The sequence below is a fragment of the Pristiophorus japonicus genome, chromosome 16, assembly GCF_044704955.1.
Source record: "Pristiophorus japonicus isolate sPriJap1 chromosome 16, sPriJap1.hap1, whole genome shotgun sequence".
NCBI lineage: Eukaryota > Metazoa > Chordata > Chondrichthyes > Pristiophoridae > Pristiophorus > Pristiophorus japonicus.
Genome location: NC_091992.1, coordinates 30,925,033 through 30,940,750, shown reverse-complemented (window position 1 = coordinate 30,940,750; position 15,718 = coordinate 30,925,033). Strand labels below are relative to the sequence as shown.

At 43.3% G+C, this 15,718-nt stretch overlaps 1 protein-coding gene across 1 annotated transcript in view; it reads right to left on the bottom strand.

The window, feature by feature from the left end:
- Nucleotides 1-616: 616 nt before the first annotated feature.
- Nucleotides 617-15,718, bottom strand: part of kctd7 (potassium channel tetramerization domain containing 7) — a 38,295-nt gene continuing 23,193 nt past the window's right edge. The window contains exon 4 of the mRNA XM_070858101.1: nt 617-993. Within this exon, the coding sequence (XP_070714202.1) occupies nt 617-993 (377 nt within the window). The remainder of the gene's footprint in view (nt 994-15,718) is intronic.

The following is a 15,718-nucleotide window of genomic DNA, read 5'->3' as shown; positions in this document are numbered from 1 at the left end:
GAATCTTTACCACATGATGAAGTTCAACAGAGTCAGGGAATTCCAGCTTCAAATAAGAAAATCTCACACTGTTACAGTGTTTTCCAATCACTTAACATGATTGGGATCAATGGTGGAAAAAATGTTGATCTGGCTATTCCACCACCTAATTTGAGCAGGCCGGTGTTGGGAAGAAGAATGAAAATTTCTATGATTATAATTATACACAATAGTATATGTACTATAACACTTTCATTACATACGAGCATAACATTTGACTTGTCTGATCAAAATAAATAAATGCATCAAATGGTACTAAAGTGACTGTTAAGTGCGACTGCATGCACCCTAAAGTATTGCACTATGGCCTTGTTTGTGCTGACAAGTCAGATATTGCATTAATAAATCTGACTCATCAGCATGAAAAATGCCACAATATGCCAATACTCCAGGTTGCAAATGTACCTTACCATCCCTGCCTCATTACAAGACATTGTGGGCTGTTGGCTGATGAACACAGCTACAGGCAGAATTGCTCAGTTTTGCTGGTGTCGTTAATAAGTTAAATTGCAAAAATATTCCCATCATAATGTTTCGTCAAATAAATAAGGAAGCTCAAACTAATTACAAAAGTTAGTTACCACCAGGTAATCTTGAATTCATAAATTGGGCGTTTGCAGTAGTAATAGTTTATGAGATGCTTATCACAAACACCTATGCACTGGTGATCCACTGTAATTCCTCTGTCCGCTAAATCTGTCACGATGCAGTGGAGAAGGTCGTATACATCAGCAATGGCTTCCCACGGGCCAAATGACACATCGACGTCACAGTGATGTTCAAAGAGTTTTGTCTCATTGTCACTTCTATCAAAACGCAGCGTGTTATAGAGAGGACGTTCATATGGTGTGACCGGCATCTCCTCCTTGTAAACACAAATTTTCAACTTTGCAAATCTTGCCTTTCGTTGAATTGCTCTTTGTTTTGCAATTTCAATTATTCTTTCCAAGTTCTCTGTTGATGAAAGGAAAAAGTGAAAAATAATAAAATTATGCAACTCAATTTTAGCCAACCTGGTGTTTTAAGAGTAAAGAAAGACATTATCCTCATCACAATATTTTAGGAGACAGAGAAAGAAAGAACTTGCATTTATCATTTTCATAAGCAGTCGTTAAACTGCCATTTTTGTTAAGGAAGGGCAATCATTCGCAAACCTGTGTGGCCTTTAACCCCCATCCCACAACCATTACACTCAGCTAATAAATCATACAGCAATTCATTAACTGTCTGGGAAATATAGCCAGCTTGTCTTCCTGTTGCAATGTATATTTTTCACAAATACTTGTACAAATCTACAATCCCTAGTAACATTTGTTTCACATGTCTAAATTTTAACCTCAAATTCCTTTATCCCTCTCACTGCATCTCTGCCCCGCCTGGCCCACAAGGAAATCTTTAAAAAAATTCTAGCAATTGAACTTACCTGGGCCTCTTCTGGCCCTGATCTTGCTTGACACCAGCTTTCTCCGTTGACTCCAGCACGGTTTGTGATTTGTGCATTTTACGTCATCAGAACTCGACATTTAATTATTTATGAGGCCGCATAACACCGAGGTGGACAGAACACCCCGAAAAGCAGTAAGGTAGTGTCTCACTGCCATTGTAAGCCTCCATCTACACCGGGCAGTCAGGGTTCCCCTTTCAAGTTTACAAAAATAAATCGACAATATTAACACTGCAGTTTCTGCTGTTTACAGCGGTATCTGCAGCACCAGACTCAGAAATGTTTGGAACAAGAATAGAAATCGAAACGGAACCAGATCGAAGTGGTTATGGAGAAATAGAAACTTACTGCATTATCTGCATCTTGCAAATCAACAAAGTTATTGACACCCAAAACCTCAGTTTCTCATGGTTTGTGTGTTCATTTTCCAGATAGTTATTAGGTCAGAAATTCTGAGGAGCGCTTCCTACAGGCAAATCAAGAAAAAAATAGAAATAAAATGCGCACTTACCAGAATCTGCAGCACCCCTTGGAACTCCCAAGCCACAGGCCTCCTCTCCCTGCGACGCGCAGCGTGTGCACGTCGGGACGTCCACAGGAGTCACGTGGGCCTGGGCACCCAATCACAGGTAAGTATTTTCTCATTCACAGTAATAGGAGATTCGTAAGTTAGAGTTGGAACTGGTGCTCTCCACTCTCTCTGCTGCGATAGTTGGAACTGGTGCTCTCCACTCTCCCGTCCTGCGACAGTTGGAACTGGTGCTCTCCACTCTCCCGTCCTGTGACAGTTGGAACTGGTGCTCTCCACTCTCTCTGCTGCGATAGTGGGAACTGGTGCTCTCCACTCTCCTGTCCTGTGACAGTTGGAACTGGTGCTCTCCACTCTCCTGTCCTGTGACAGTTGGAACTGGTGCTCTCCACTCTCCTGTCCTGTGACAGTTGGAACTGGTGCTCTCCACTCTCCCGTCCTGTGACAGTTGGAACTGGTGCTCTCCACTCTCCCGTTGGTGTAGGAGGGAGGGCTTTAGTTTCCTGAACAATTGGGACCGCTTCTGGGGTAGGTGGGACCTGTACAAGTCGGACAGGTTACACCTCAACAGAGACGGGACCAATGTTCTCGCGGGTGGTTTTGATAGTGCGGTTGGGAGGGCTTTAAACTAGCTTGGCAGGGGGATGGGAACCCAGGAGAGGGCTTTGAGCTAGTTAGAGTGGGTGAAAGCTCAGATGAACAGAACCCCAAGAAAGAATGCAAAAGGCAGGAGGCAACAGAGTAGAGTAGCACAGGGGTAAGTGTAAACCACAAGGTGATAGGAAGGGACAATATGTATGAATATAAAGGGGCTGCAGGAGGGGTCAAAACTAAAAATCATGGTTTAAAAACTAGTATTAAAACACTCTACCTAAACGCACGCCGCATTCGAAATAAAGTAAATGAGTTGACGGCACAAATCATTACAAATGGGTATGATTTGGTGGCCATTACAGAAACGTGGTTGCAGGGTGGCCAAGACTGGGAATTAAACATACAGGGGTATCTGACAATTCGGAAAGATAGACAAGAAGGGAAAGGAGGTGGGGTAGCTCTGTTAATAAAGGATGATATCAGGGCAGTTGTGAGAGACTATATTGGCTCTAATGAACAAAATGTTGAATCATTGTGGGTGGAGATTAGAGATAGTAAGGGGAAAAAGTCACTCGTGGGTGTAGTTTATAGGCCCCCAAATAATAACTTCACCGCGGGGCAGACAATAATCAAGGGAATAATGGAGGCATGTGAAAAAGGAACGGCAGTAATCATGGGGGATTTTAACCTACATATCGATTGGTCAAATCAAATCGCACGGGGTAGCCTTGAGGAGGAATTCATAGAATGCATATGGGATTGTTTCTTAGAACAGTATGTTACAGAACCTACAAGGGAGCAAGCTATCTTAGATCTGGTCCTGTGTAATGAGACAGGAATAATAAACGATCTCCTAGTAAGAGATCCTCTCAGAATGAGTGATCACAGTATTGTTGAATTTGTAATACAGATTGAGGGTGAGGAAGTAGTGTCTGAAACGAGCGAACTATACTTAAACAAAGGGGACTACAGTGGGATGAGGGCAGAGTTGGCTAAAGTAGACTGGGAACACAGACTAAACGGTGGCACAATTGAGGAACAGTGGAGGACTTTTAAGGAGCTCTTTCATAGTGCTCAACAAAAATATATTCCAGTGAAAAAGGGCGGTAAGAGAAGGGATAACCAGCCGTGGATAACCAAGGAAATAAAGGAGAGTAGCAAATTAAAAATCAATGCGTATAAGGTGGCCAAGGTTAGTGGGAAAATAGAAGATTGGGAAAATTTTAAACAACAGCAAAGAATGACTAAGAAAGCAATAAAGAAGGGGAAGATAGATTACAAAAGTAAACTTGCGCAAAACATAAAAACAGATAGTAAAAGCTTTTACCGATATATAAAATGGAAAAGAGTGACTAAAGTAAATGTTGGTCCCTTAGAAGATGAGAAGGGGGATTTAATAATGGGAAATGTGGAAATGGCTGAGACCTTAAACAATTATTTTGCTTCCGTCTTCACAGTGGAAGACACAAAAACCATGCCAAAAATTGCTGGTCACGGGAATGTGGGAAGGGAGGACCTTGAGACAATCACTATCACTAGGGGGGTAGTGCTGGAAAGACTAATGGGACTCAAGGTAGACAAGTCCCCTGGTCCTGATGAAACGCATCCCAGGGTATTAAAAGAGATGGCGGAAGTTATAGCAGATGCATTCGTTATAATCTACCAAAATTCTCTGGACTCTGGGTAGGTGCCATCGGATTGGAAAGCAGCTAATGTAACGCCTCTATTTAAAAAAGGGGGCAGACAAAAGGCAGGTAACTATAGGCCGGTTAGTTTAACATCTGTAGTGGGGAAAATGCTTGAAGCTATCATTAAGGAAGAAATAGCGGGACATCTAGATAGGAATAGTGCAATCAAGCAGACGCAACATGGATTCATGAAGGGGAAATCATGTTTGACTAATTTACTGGAATTCTTTGAGGATATAACGAGCATGGTGGATAGAGGTGTACCAATGGATGTGGTGTATTTAGATTTCCAAAAGGCATTCGATGAGGTGCCACACAGAAGGTTACTGCAGAAGATAAAGGTACGCGGAGTCAGAGGAAATGTATTAGCATGGATTGAGAATTGGCTGGCTAACAGAAAGCAAAGAGTCGGGATAAATGGGTCCTTTTCGGGTTGGAAATCGGTGGTTAGTGGTGTGCCACAGGGATCAGTGCTGGGACCACAACTGTTTACAATATACATAGATGACCTGGAAGAGGGGACAGAGTGTAGTGTAACAAAATTTGCAGATGACACAAAGATTAGTGAGAAAGTGGGTTGTGTCGAGGACACAGAGAGGCTGCAAAGAGATTTAGATAGGTTAAGCGAATGGGCTAAGGTTTGGCAGATGGAATACAATGTCGGAAAGTGTGAGGTCATCCACCTTGGGAAAAAAAACAGTAAAAGGGAATATTATTTGAATGGGGAGAAATTACAACATGCTGCAGTGCAGAGGGACCTGGGGGTCCTTGTGCATGAATTCCAAAAAGTTAGTTTGCAGGTGCAGCAGGTAATCAGGAAGGCGAATGGAATGTTGGCCTTCATTGCGAGAGGGATGGAGTACAAAAGCAGGGAGGTCCTGCTGCAACTGTATAGGGTATTGGTGAGGCCGCACCTGGAGTACTGCGTGCAGTTTTGGTCACCTTACTTAAGGAAGGATATACTAGCTTTGGAAGGGGTACAGAGGCGATTCACTTGGCTGATTCCGGAGTTGAGGGGGTTTCCTTATGATGATAGATTGAGTAGACTGGGTCTTTACTCGTTGGAGTTCAGAAGGATGAGGGGTGATCTTATGGAAACATTTAAAATAATGAAAGGGATAGACAGGATAGAGGCAGAGAGGTTGTTTCCACTGGTCGGGGAGACTAGAACTAGGGGGCAAAGCCTCAAAATACGGGGGAGCTAATTGAAAACCGAGTTGAGAAGGAATTTCTTCTCCCAGAGGGTTGTGAATCTGTGGAATTCTCTGCCCAAGGAAGCAGTTGAGGCTAGCTCATTGAATATATTCAAATCACAGATAGATAGATTTTTGACCAATAGGGGAATTAAGGGTTATGGGGAGCGGGCAGGTAAGTGGAGCTGAGTCCACGGCCAGACTCAGCTGTGATCTTGTTGGGTGGCGGAGCAGGCTCGAGGGGCTAGATGGCCTACTCCTGTTCCTAATTCTTATGTTCTTATTAAAGTTGGGGAAGTCCAGAACCAGGGGTCACAGTCTAAGGATAAGGGGTAAGCCATTTAGGACCGAGATGAGGAGAAACTTCTTCACCCAGAGAGTGGTGAACCTGTGGAATTCTCTACCACAGAAAGTTGTTGAGGCCAATTCACTAAATATATTCAAAAAGGAGTTAGATGTAGTCCTTACTACTAGGGGGATCAAGGGTTATGGTGAGATAGCAGAAATGGGGTACTAAAGTTGCATATTCAGCCATGAACTCATTGAATGGTGGTGCAGGATCGAAGGGCCGAATGGCCTACTCCTGCACCTATTTTCTATGTTTCTATGAATGAGAAAAATTCCAAAACGCACAAACACTACATAAAACATTTAAAAAACACCTCACTAATAGAAATTAAAAATGTTACACATGTTTTTTGAAGAAAAAAAAATTCCCGATTTTTAAAAAAAGTTAGGGTTAGAATTTAAAATAACATTATCTGAGTGGGCAGGGTTTAAACATAAATGTGTTTTTTTAATTTTTATTTTAATCATGTTTTTTCTATGTTTTTAAACTCTTACACCTGTAAAAGTAGGCTATGAGCCTGCTTTTTCAGGCGCAAGAGTTTTGAGGACATTTGCCGGGCAAGATATGGGTAAAGAGCCAAACTTCCACATACAAATGTCCTCATTCACGATCTGCGGATCATCTGTCGAGCTCCAGCTTGACAGATCAGAACAGCACTGAAAACCGGCTTTTCCGAAGCCTTCCCGGGTCCATAGAAACTTCGTATGGGCCCGAGGACGTTGTAATTTCTGAGCCAATGAATTACTCTTTGATTTTTTAGCTGAATCTCTTTTCCTCTGTCTGACATTCACTGAGGCAAGGTCTTTCTCTCTTACAATGTCTCTCTTGGTATCCTTCTTCCAGTGTTTCTTTGGAACTCACTCTTAGATGAATGGATTCTTTATCTGAACCAGGAACAGCTTTGGCACTACCAGGGTTTAATGCCGTAATATTAAACATCAACTTTTTTTCTGCTTAATCTTGCAATTGCACATTAATTTATTTATATTTGAGCCAGAAATAGGTTGCTTTTATGCATTATTACAGATGTGCTTGCTGCACTAAGATTCATGGATTAATATATTTCGGGAAAGAAGTGATCTATATTAGTTCAAACATTCAGAAATGAACCACTTTTTAAGGGGTGTATTCTGTACCGGAATTTATTGGATATTAGTCCTGTATACAAAACATAATGGGAATTCCTCTCCCCGTCGGGTAATGAGCGAGGCCAACAACCATGCAGTCCAATGCAAGAGCGCAGTGGCGGTCAGAGTAGTGCAGTGGCATTAAGATCGACAACCATGAAGAATAGTAGAAGTGAGACTGGTGCCCGGGGAGAGTGGTACCTGGGGAGAGTGGTGCCTGGGGAGAGTGGTGCCTGGGGAGAGTGGCAGTAGTGAGATCTGAACTCAGAGAGAGCATCAGCAATGAGGCTTGTGACAAAGGAGAACAGCGATAGTAAAAGCAGCAGTAGTGAGAAGCCTGCCCAGGTGGAGTGGCAACGAGTAGGCCAGTGGCAGACAAATTATGGCCCACCGATGGATACTATCTGCCCTGTCAAGGCCTGGCTCTGAGCTTCGAATGTCCGTCCCATGTGACGTCTGGAGGCAGGTCATTGTCTCCGAGATAGCAGGGGAGTCATAAGTAAAAACGGAGGCGGGGCAAATCGAATCTGCTGTTTGTTGCATCAAAGTGTTGTTGCTAATAACTTCCCCTTTCAAGTTTGCAATAATAAATCGACAATATTAACACTGCAGTTTCTGTTGTTTACAGCGGTATCTGCAGCACCAGACTCGGAAATGTTTGGAACAAGAATAGAAATCGAAACAGAACCAGATCGAAGCGGTTATGGAGAATAGAAACTTACTGCATTATCTGCATCCTGTAAATCAACAAAGTTATTCGCACCCAAACTCTCAATTTCTCATGGTTTGTGTGTTCATTTTCCAGATAAATGCAGGATAACATAAATATTTTAAATATATAAAATAATGCCATTGACACAATCAAATTGACTGGAAGATTGTTTACTTTGAATTTGTTTTTTTAAACTTGCAGTGAGTTTTTAGTCTCAACATCTCTGAAGGAATTTTAGAGCCAAATTCACAATTAGTCCTGGGTTTGATTTTGTTCCAGTGAATTATAAAATGCTATTTGTTTATTGCTGCAATTGGGTGAAAGGTGTTGTCTGAATTCCAGTCTCCCAGCGGGGTAGCTTTTAGCCTATTGGTGGGCGAAATTTGGCCCGCGGGCCGTATCTGGCCTGCCAGTTCACTCTTTCCGGCTCGCTGGACGGGACAGAAATAGAATGCCAGCCAGAGCTTGAGCTGCACATTAGTCTGAGTCGAATCATGGCTGCTCATCTCGATGACTGTTTTACCGAAGAAAGAGACCGATGCTGCATCTTTCCTCTTCCGGTAGCCAGAGCACGACGGCAGGAGGATTCACATCACCATCTTAGACACAGGAGTGGATCCTGGAGCACACAGACTCCGGGTAATGGCACTGATTGTAGTTCAGGCCCTGTGAAGCCTCAGGCTCCCGTACTCAGCACACCTCTAGCAGACTCGAGCCGCTCTGCCAAACAGCCACTTGGATTTCCAGTACAACATATAATCGATCAATCAATCATTTCATTCATTTAGCAATGGAAGATTTTACTATTTACTCTACATTTTGTGTATTTAAGAAAGTATCTGACTACTATCTGAATTTATGTTTATAAATTATTGGGAGGGTAGAACTGGGAGTGATGGTCAACACAATGAGTTGGCCTGTTTAAAATTTACCAATTTAACACTTTGCTCTCACCAATGACTGTTAGTGGGGTTATTAATTTTTGCACAATTATTCACTTATTTTAATACTATCACACTTAATTAGTGTAGTGGGGGCATAACTAACATTGGTGTGCTGCCCTCAACAGCTCACCAAAACGTGGTAACTGGTCCTCCAACCCAAATAATTGCCTACCCCTGCAGTCGGTAATGGTAACCCTGGAGTAGTACCAGTGAAGCCCGTAGAAAAAACTTCAATTGATGAATAGGGGAAAGTGGTCTGGGAGCACACAGTAATCAGTCACACGCTCTGCACTTAAAAAACTGAAGCGTGAAGCAGGTGCAGAGAAAACCGGAGCATGCTCAGAAGACAAATTCAGTTTTTTGTTAATCATGCAAGATTTTGAAAGACCAACGAACAACAAAGACCAATTTATAAATGTGGTGAGAAGATCAAATAAGGGTCTATAAAGTAGCAATGATACTGCATTACCTTTCCCGAAAGAGCAGTCAGGCCAGAGAAGGATGAATCAGTAAGTGAAAGACTCTGACTTAAGGTGTAACATTCAAAGGTTATGGGGTAAGTAATTAACATTGTACTTCCTTCTATAATGACTTTCTCCTTTAATGCTTAACTGGCCTAGATAAACTTATTTTATGTAAATGCAAAAATTGAATGTAATATATAAACCTGCTCAATTTTATATCACTAAATTCATTGTATTAAATATTCCTCTTGATCTGATCAGTCCACCACTGGAGTAAATCAAAAAGGATGAAACCTAAAATGGAGCAGCAGTATTGTGCATCAATACCTGAATACTCTGTACACAAACAAATAGGATCTGGCTTTCTGTCCAGGATCCTCTGTACACTGAGTGGAGCCAACTGTTTTCCCAAAGGGAGCAATAAAAAAAAACCAAAGGAGGCATCGCCTAATATACACACGAACAACTAGTTTCAAAATGATATGAGCAGAGATCTGGAAGCAGTCTGATTTTATTGGTTGACGATGATTTGCAGAGACCTCAAGAAAGGGAAGAAAATACCTATTAAAAAAAATCGAGTTACACCCTTTAAAAAGGATTAAAAAAAATATTTAACACAGTATTTTGATACCAATTAAATTATGAGTCTTTTTTTAGCATGTCATGCCAAGCTTGAGATTAAAACTGCTAGACCATAAGACAGCTGGACGTGTGGTCAATCAAGCTGATTAATGTACAGTAAGTACCACTTGTCTACTACAATTACAAAAACTATAAATATATATATAATGGGCCAATCAAACTCTCATGGGTTTAATTCCATCTGTGCACTCTTTTTACCACATCCATTAACATGTTTCCATTAAATCCGGTCCTAATTGTTTGTGTTACAATAGTTTGGACAAAATGGATGCATATATGTTGACAAGTGTGCTAAATGTAGACACGCAAGGGCATTGAGCAATAGGATCAATGGTCCAATATTAAAATTACTGGGAGGCGAATTTCCACAGGCATCTCCTGCTTGTCCACTGTAATTGGCGGAATCTATGCTGTTTTTCCAGGGCTTCTGCAACTCATCCGCCAAAGTTACAGCAGATTGGGAAATCCCTCTCGTCTCAGTATGTAAACCTAACTTCATTTGAGTCCAAATAAGTCGTGTTTGTTATGTTCAGAATAACTCCACAAGACTGTATTGAAAGCTCAAACTGTTGTGACCTTGGTCTCTTTATTCAGACTCCAGAGTGAGGAAGCAGCACGGTCGATTACCTTTTATACCTGCTTGCCCAGGGTGCACAGGTGACCCTTAGGTCTCCCACAGGTGTGCCCCCTGGTGGAAAGTCTTACTATTGGTGAGGTTTACATACACACATAACATCACTTCCCCCCAAAGTTATTTGCAAGTTGAGGCGATCTGTCGCCCTGCGTCCCCGGGTCGATCGCCTGAGTTGAAGTCCTGGCGTGGGTGAGTTGGTCGGATCATTGCTGCACGGCCGCGTGGCTGGTCTGATCAGACTGATGGGCATGGTGGGTTCATCCTCATGGTTGACAGCAAGGTCGATTGTGTTAGTGAGTCGCTGGGCGCCAGGTCCTTTCACAGTGATTCCTGGTTATCTGTAGTTCGCAGTTTGGTCTGCTCCAAATGCTTTCTGCATTTGTCCATTACATGGTTTCACAAAAAAACACTTCATTTTCATCACAAACACTCCATTTCCCTCTTTGGCTAATACAGTGCTAGCAGCCCATCTGGGGCCATGATCATGGTCGACATCATTTATTCTGATGTCGCATGGAGGAGCCGTGCGATCATGGTACATTCCCTGCTGATAGCATACGGAAGGCTCGGTTCTGAGTGATTCTGTCTGGTGACTGCGTAGCACCTGGGATAGCTGGGTCTGAAAGGAGTTTACCGTGACACGTGTGACATTTGGTTTTATGATTTGGGCAGCCCGCTCTGGACTATTATCGCTGACCTTAAGGTCTGGCAATCCAAGGATGGCCGATATGGCTTTGAGACTTTCAGTAGTGGCGGGAGGCTGCGTGGTCCCCGTGGATCCTGGGCCATGGTATGGAGGCCCCGGACCACCGACTGTGTGTAGCCTCCCGGCCTTTCTTTGCAACATTGCAGGGTTGCCCCATCTAATGGGGTGAGCATTTCATCTTTGCGACAGATAAGCTGCAACATCCCGTCTAGTGGTTCGCCGTTAGCAGGCGGTAACATGGGATCCTGGCTGTTCCAGGTCCTAAACTGGGGAGCCGTTACGGTTGACCCCTCGCTTTCTAGCACTTCAATAACAACGAGCAGATCTGTGGGCTGCGCCGTTTCCACCCCGGTGGTGGGCAACGGTAGCCAACTGAGGGCATTAGCGCCGTTCCCAGTGCCTCGCCCGTGGCGGATCATGTTACAGTGCACAGACAGTGTTAGACATTTTCGAAACAAAGCATTGATAATAGTGCCTCTGCTCTCCCAAAACTGTGAGACTGGCAGCTTGTCTGACCCGAGCAAATATTGGGACACTCTTTGGTACGTCTCTTTTGTCCCGTGAACACAGGCTACTGCCTTGGTTAACTTATTGGATACATGTACAACTTGTTGGGGCTCGCCCGCTACTTTGGCTTGCTGCACAACACGCCCGACCCCGTGTGATAACACAACACTTGCTACAAATACTTTGTCAGATTCATATATGACCGGTTGGTGGTCGCCCGCTACTTTGGCTTGTTGCAAGGTATCCCCGACCCCATATGATAATACATCATTAGCCTCGAAAGGACGCTAACATGGACTACACAGTGCAAACAACTTATTGGAACGTAGTGGGTTCCTGGCCTTCTCAGCGGCCGCCCCTTTACCTTTGCCCCCAAGCCCAGTCGTCTTCCTTGCTGGACAACACATGCCTCTGTTTCGTTGCGGCGACATCCCGTGGTCTGAATGCTCTCTCGTCCCGTGGTCTGGATGCTCTTTCGTTCCGTGATCTGGACGCACTCTCATCCGTGTCCATGATGCTGACTGCCACGATCTTCCTCCCCAGGGACTTTGCCTCTGGCGTCGGGAAGACGCATTCGGATCGTTTTGGCCGGAGTGCCACTCTGCTTGGTCGACCTGGAGCCTCTTCCATCGTCGCGAAGAGGTCGTCGGCTTTGGGTGGTGGGTACCGTGCCTGTACCGCTGCTCGGTTGATCTTTACCTTCTCATGGTCGTGATGAGCGGCCTGTGCCTCGGGGATCTGCAAATGGATCTGTACTTCGATGCTTGGTTCAGCTGAAGGTGGGGGCTTGCTCAGCCTTTGAGCAAGGGAGGCGTCGTTCGCCGGAGAAGGTACGCAGGGACCTTCCCAGTTCCATCGAATCTTCTCCATCCACCTTCTACCAAGCAGCGTTGGCCCATCACCTGAAACAATCCACAGTGGTAAATTGTGCTTCATTCTCTCATGGGGTACTCTAATGTCTGCACAACCAATAACTGGTATCAGTTCTTTGGTGTAGATGCGCAGCTTTGCCTGAGTCAGGATCAGCTTGGATCATTTTGCTCTGTCGCCCCACAGCCTCTCGAATGCCTTCTGGCTCATTATTGATTGACTCGCCCCCGTGTCCAAGTCCATGGCGACTGGAGTGCCGTTGAGTTTAACTTTTAACATTATCGGAGGGCTTTTGGTGGTGAAAGTGTGTATCCATATACTTCCTCTTCATCCTCAGGTTGAGTTTGCTCTCCTGCTCGTTCAGCGTGATCCTTGCTGGATAGGTCGTCCTCTCCTGACTCTGCCACGTGGTGAATCACAGGTCGTTTGCACATTCGCTGGAGGTGCCCCATTGTTCCACAGTCCATTTGCATATTTTGTATCGCATGACAGATGGAGAGTTCACATTAAAGCTCCCCCTTTAAAACATGTTTCTTGTACACTTCCCAAAGGACACTGTTGAATGGCACTGCTGTTTACAATACATGTAATTAACTATTCATTACATATTTTTATTAACACATTGGGTGAATCATCGTCAAATGATGGAAAGCAATAATTTTTTTTTCTAACTTCCCAGAAAAGAAATGGCTTAATAGGGAAATTGATATTAATAACTTCTGGGCTAAGCCTTGAACTCTGAGAACTTTCAGAGTTGATTCCTTGATAAAATGTAACTAAACCTATTGAACCAATTTGTCGAAGCTTAATTCAGTAGATTACATTTTCTGTGTCTTACAGTTTTTTATGTCTTACAGTTCTTCAAAGGTTGAATTATTTGTTTAAATGCATTCCTAAAATGATATCTCACAGTATTAATATTAACCTATACCTAGCATGTGCAAGGCAACAGTGCTCTCATCTTGTGTGTTTCTAAGTGATTCAAAATAATTTTATTCAGGGTCTACACATAAGAGCTGTACTGTAACTCCTAAAGACCAAATGCCATCATTGAGGAATGATCCAAATATATATAACTCATTTGATTTCATTGCAATTACCCATCTAATGAAAACAGAACTTAAAAAAAACTTTTAGCAGCTTCAGTTTATTAAATTCTGAAGATTGCTGTTTAATTGGCAGTAACCAAGCTATTTCAGACAGCAGTAGTAGTTTAAGGGAATGCTGTGCAGTGTGCACTTTTTATTTACAGAAGAAGAAGCCCTGCAAATGTTTTCCTTTTTGAGTACATATTTAATTTCCTTTTGAAAATTACTATTGAATCTGCTTCCACCACCCTTTCAGGCAGTGCATTCCAGATCATAACAACTCGCAGAGCAAACACATTTCTTCTCATCTTCCCTCTGGTCCTTTTGGCAATTATCTTGAATTGTGTGTCCCCTGGTCACCAACCCATCCACCAGTGCAAACAGTTTTCCTTATTTACTATATCAAAACCCCTCATAATTTTGAACAGCTCTATTAAATCTTTCCATAACCTTCTCTGCTCTAAGGAGAACAATCCCAGCTTCTCTCGTCTTTCCATGCAACTGAGAACCCTTATCCGTCGTATCTATCTGGTGAATCTCCTCTGCACCCTCTCCAAGGGCTTGACATTCTTCCTAAAGTATGGTACCCAGATTTGGCCACATACTCTAGCTGGAGCCTAATCAGTGCTGTGACAATATAGCATTCCCTCAGTACACCGTGTCAGCCTGGTGAATTATGTGCTCAATTCTCTGGAGAATAAAGATTTTACCTCCATTTTTAACCAAGAAGGAGTCAGGTTACTTATTTAATCTGGCAAGGTAACAATAAGGTGTTGCAGAGGTGAGTTGTGACACTATTACATTACTGCCAGCATTGTTGTCCAACAGATGTGAAAGTAAATAATAAGTCTCGGGTTGGAAAAGATGCATTGAGGATCCTTAAAGAACTAAGAGAGGAAATGACAGGAACCTGACACAAACCTTTCAGAAATCACTGATGGGGAGGTGCCTGGGGACAAGAAAGGTTGATGGTACTACTATTTTTAAAATAGGTAGCAAAAGTGACTCGGGTAATTACAGACCAGTGAGTTTGACGTTCATTGGAGTTAAAGATAAGGTCATGGAGTATCTCGATACAAATAAAATCATAAAAGATAGCCAATATAGATTCACGAAGGAGAGGTCTTGCCAATCTAATGTATTGGTTTTCTTTTGAGGATGTGATAAAGGGGTTTGCTAATGGTAAGGCAATGGATATTGTGCACTTGGATTTCAATAAGGCCTCTGGAAAGGCTGGTACTGAAAATAAAGAAAGCAAGGATCAGTGGGAACTTCTCGGATGCATAATTGGGGGTACTTGTGTATGAAACACAAAAGGATAGTATGCAGGTACAGAAGGTGGTCAGGAAGGCCAATGGTATCTTGGTCTTTATTGCAAAGGGTAATGGAGTACAAAAGCAGGGAAGTCTTGCTACAGCTATGTAAGGTAGTGTGAGGCCACACCTGGAATATTGCGTACATTTTGGTTTCCATATTTACGAAAGGATATACTTACTTTGGAGGCAGTTCAGAGAAGGTTCACTAGGTTGATTCTGGGGATGAGGGGGTTGACTTATGAGGAAAGGCTGAGTAGGTTGGGCCTCTGCTCATTGGAATTCAGAAGAATGAGAGGTGATCTTATCGAAACGTATAAGATTATAAGGGGGCTTGACAAGGTGGATGCAGAGATGGTGTTTCCACTGATGGGGGAGACTAGAACTAGAGGGCATGATCTTAGAATAAGGGGCTGCCCATTTAAAACAGAGGTGAGGAGAAATTTCTTCTCTGAGTGTTGTAAATCTGTGGAATTCGTTGCCTCAGACAGCTTTGGAAGCTGGGATATTGAATAAATTTAAGACAGAAATAGACAGTTTCTTGAATGATAAGGGGTTATGGGGAGCGGGCGGGGAAGTGGAGCTGAGTCCATGATCAGATCAGCCATGATCTTATTGAATGGTGGAGCAGGCTCGAGGGGCCGCATGGCCTACTCCTGTTCCTATTTCTTATGTTCTATGTTCTTGCACACATAGTGCTTGAATCGGCATTGATGGGCTCTATGATTGCCCCCGCAGCGCCAACGTGGTGTTAATGGATGTGCATTCACGCCCCACGGTGGACTCTGAGTCACCCTAGGTCTAGGTCTAGCCTCTGCGGTCGTGTGGGCCTTGCCCTGTACAGTTCTGCCTGCTGAAAGCATTATTTTATGCAC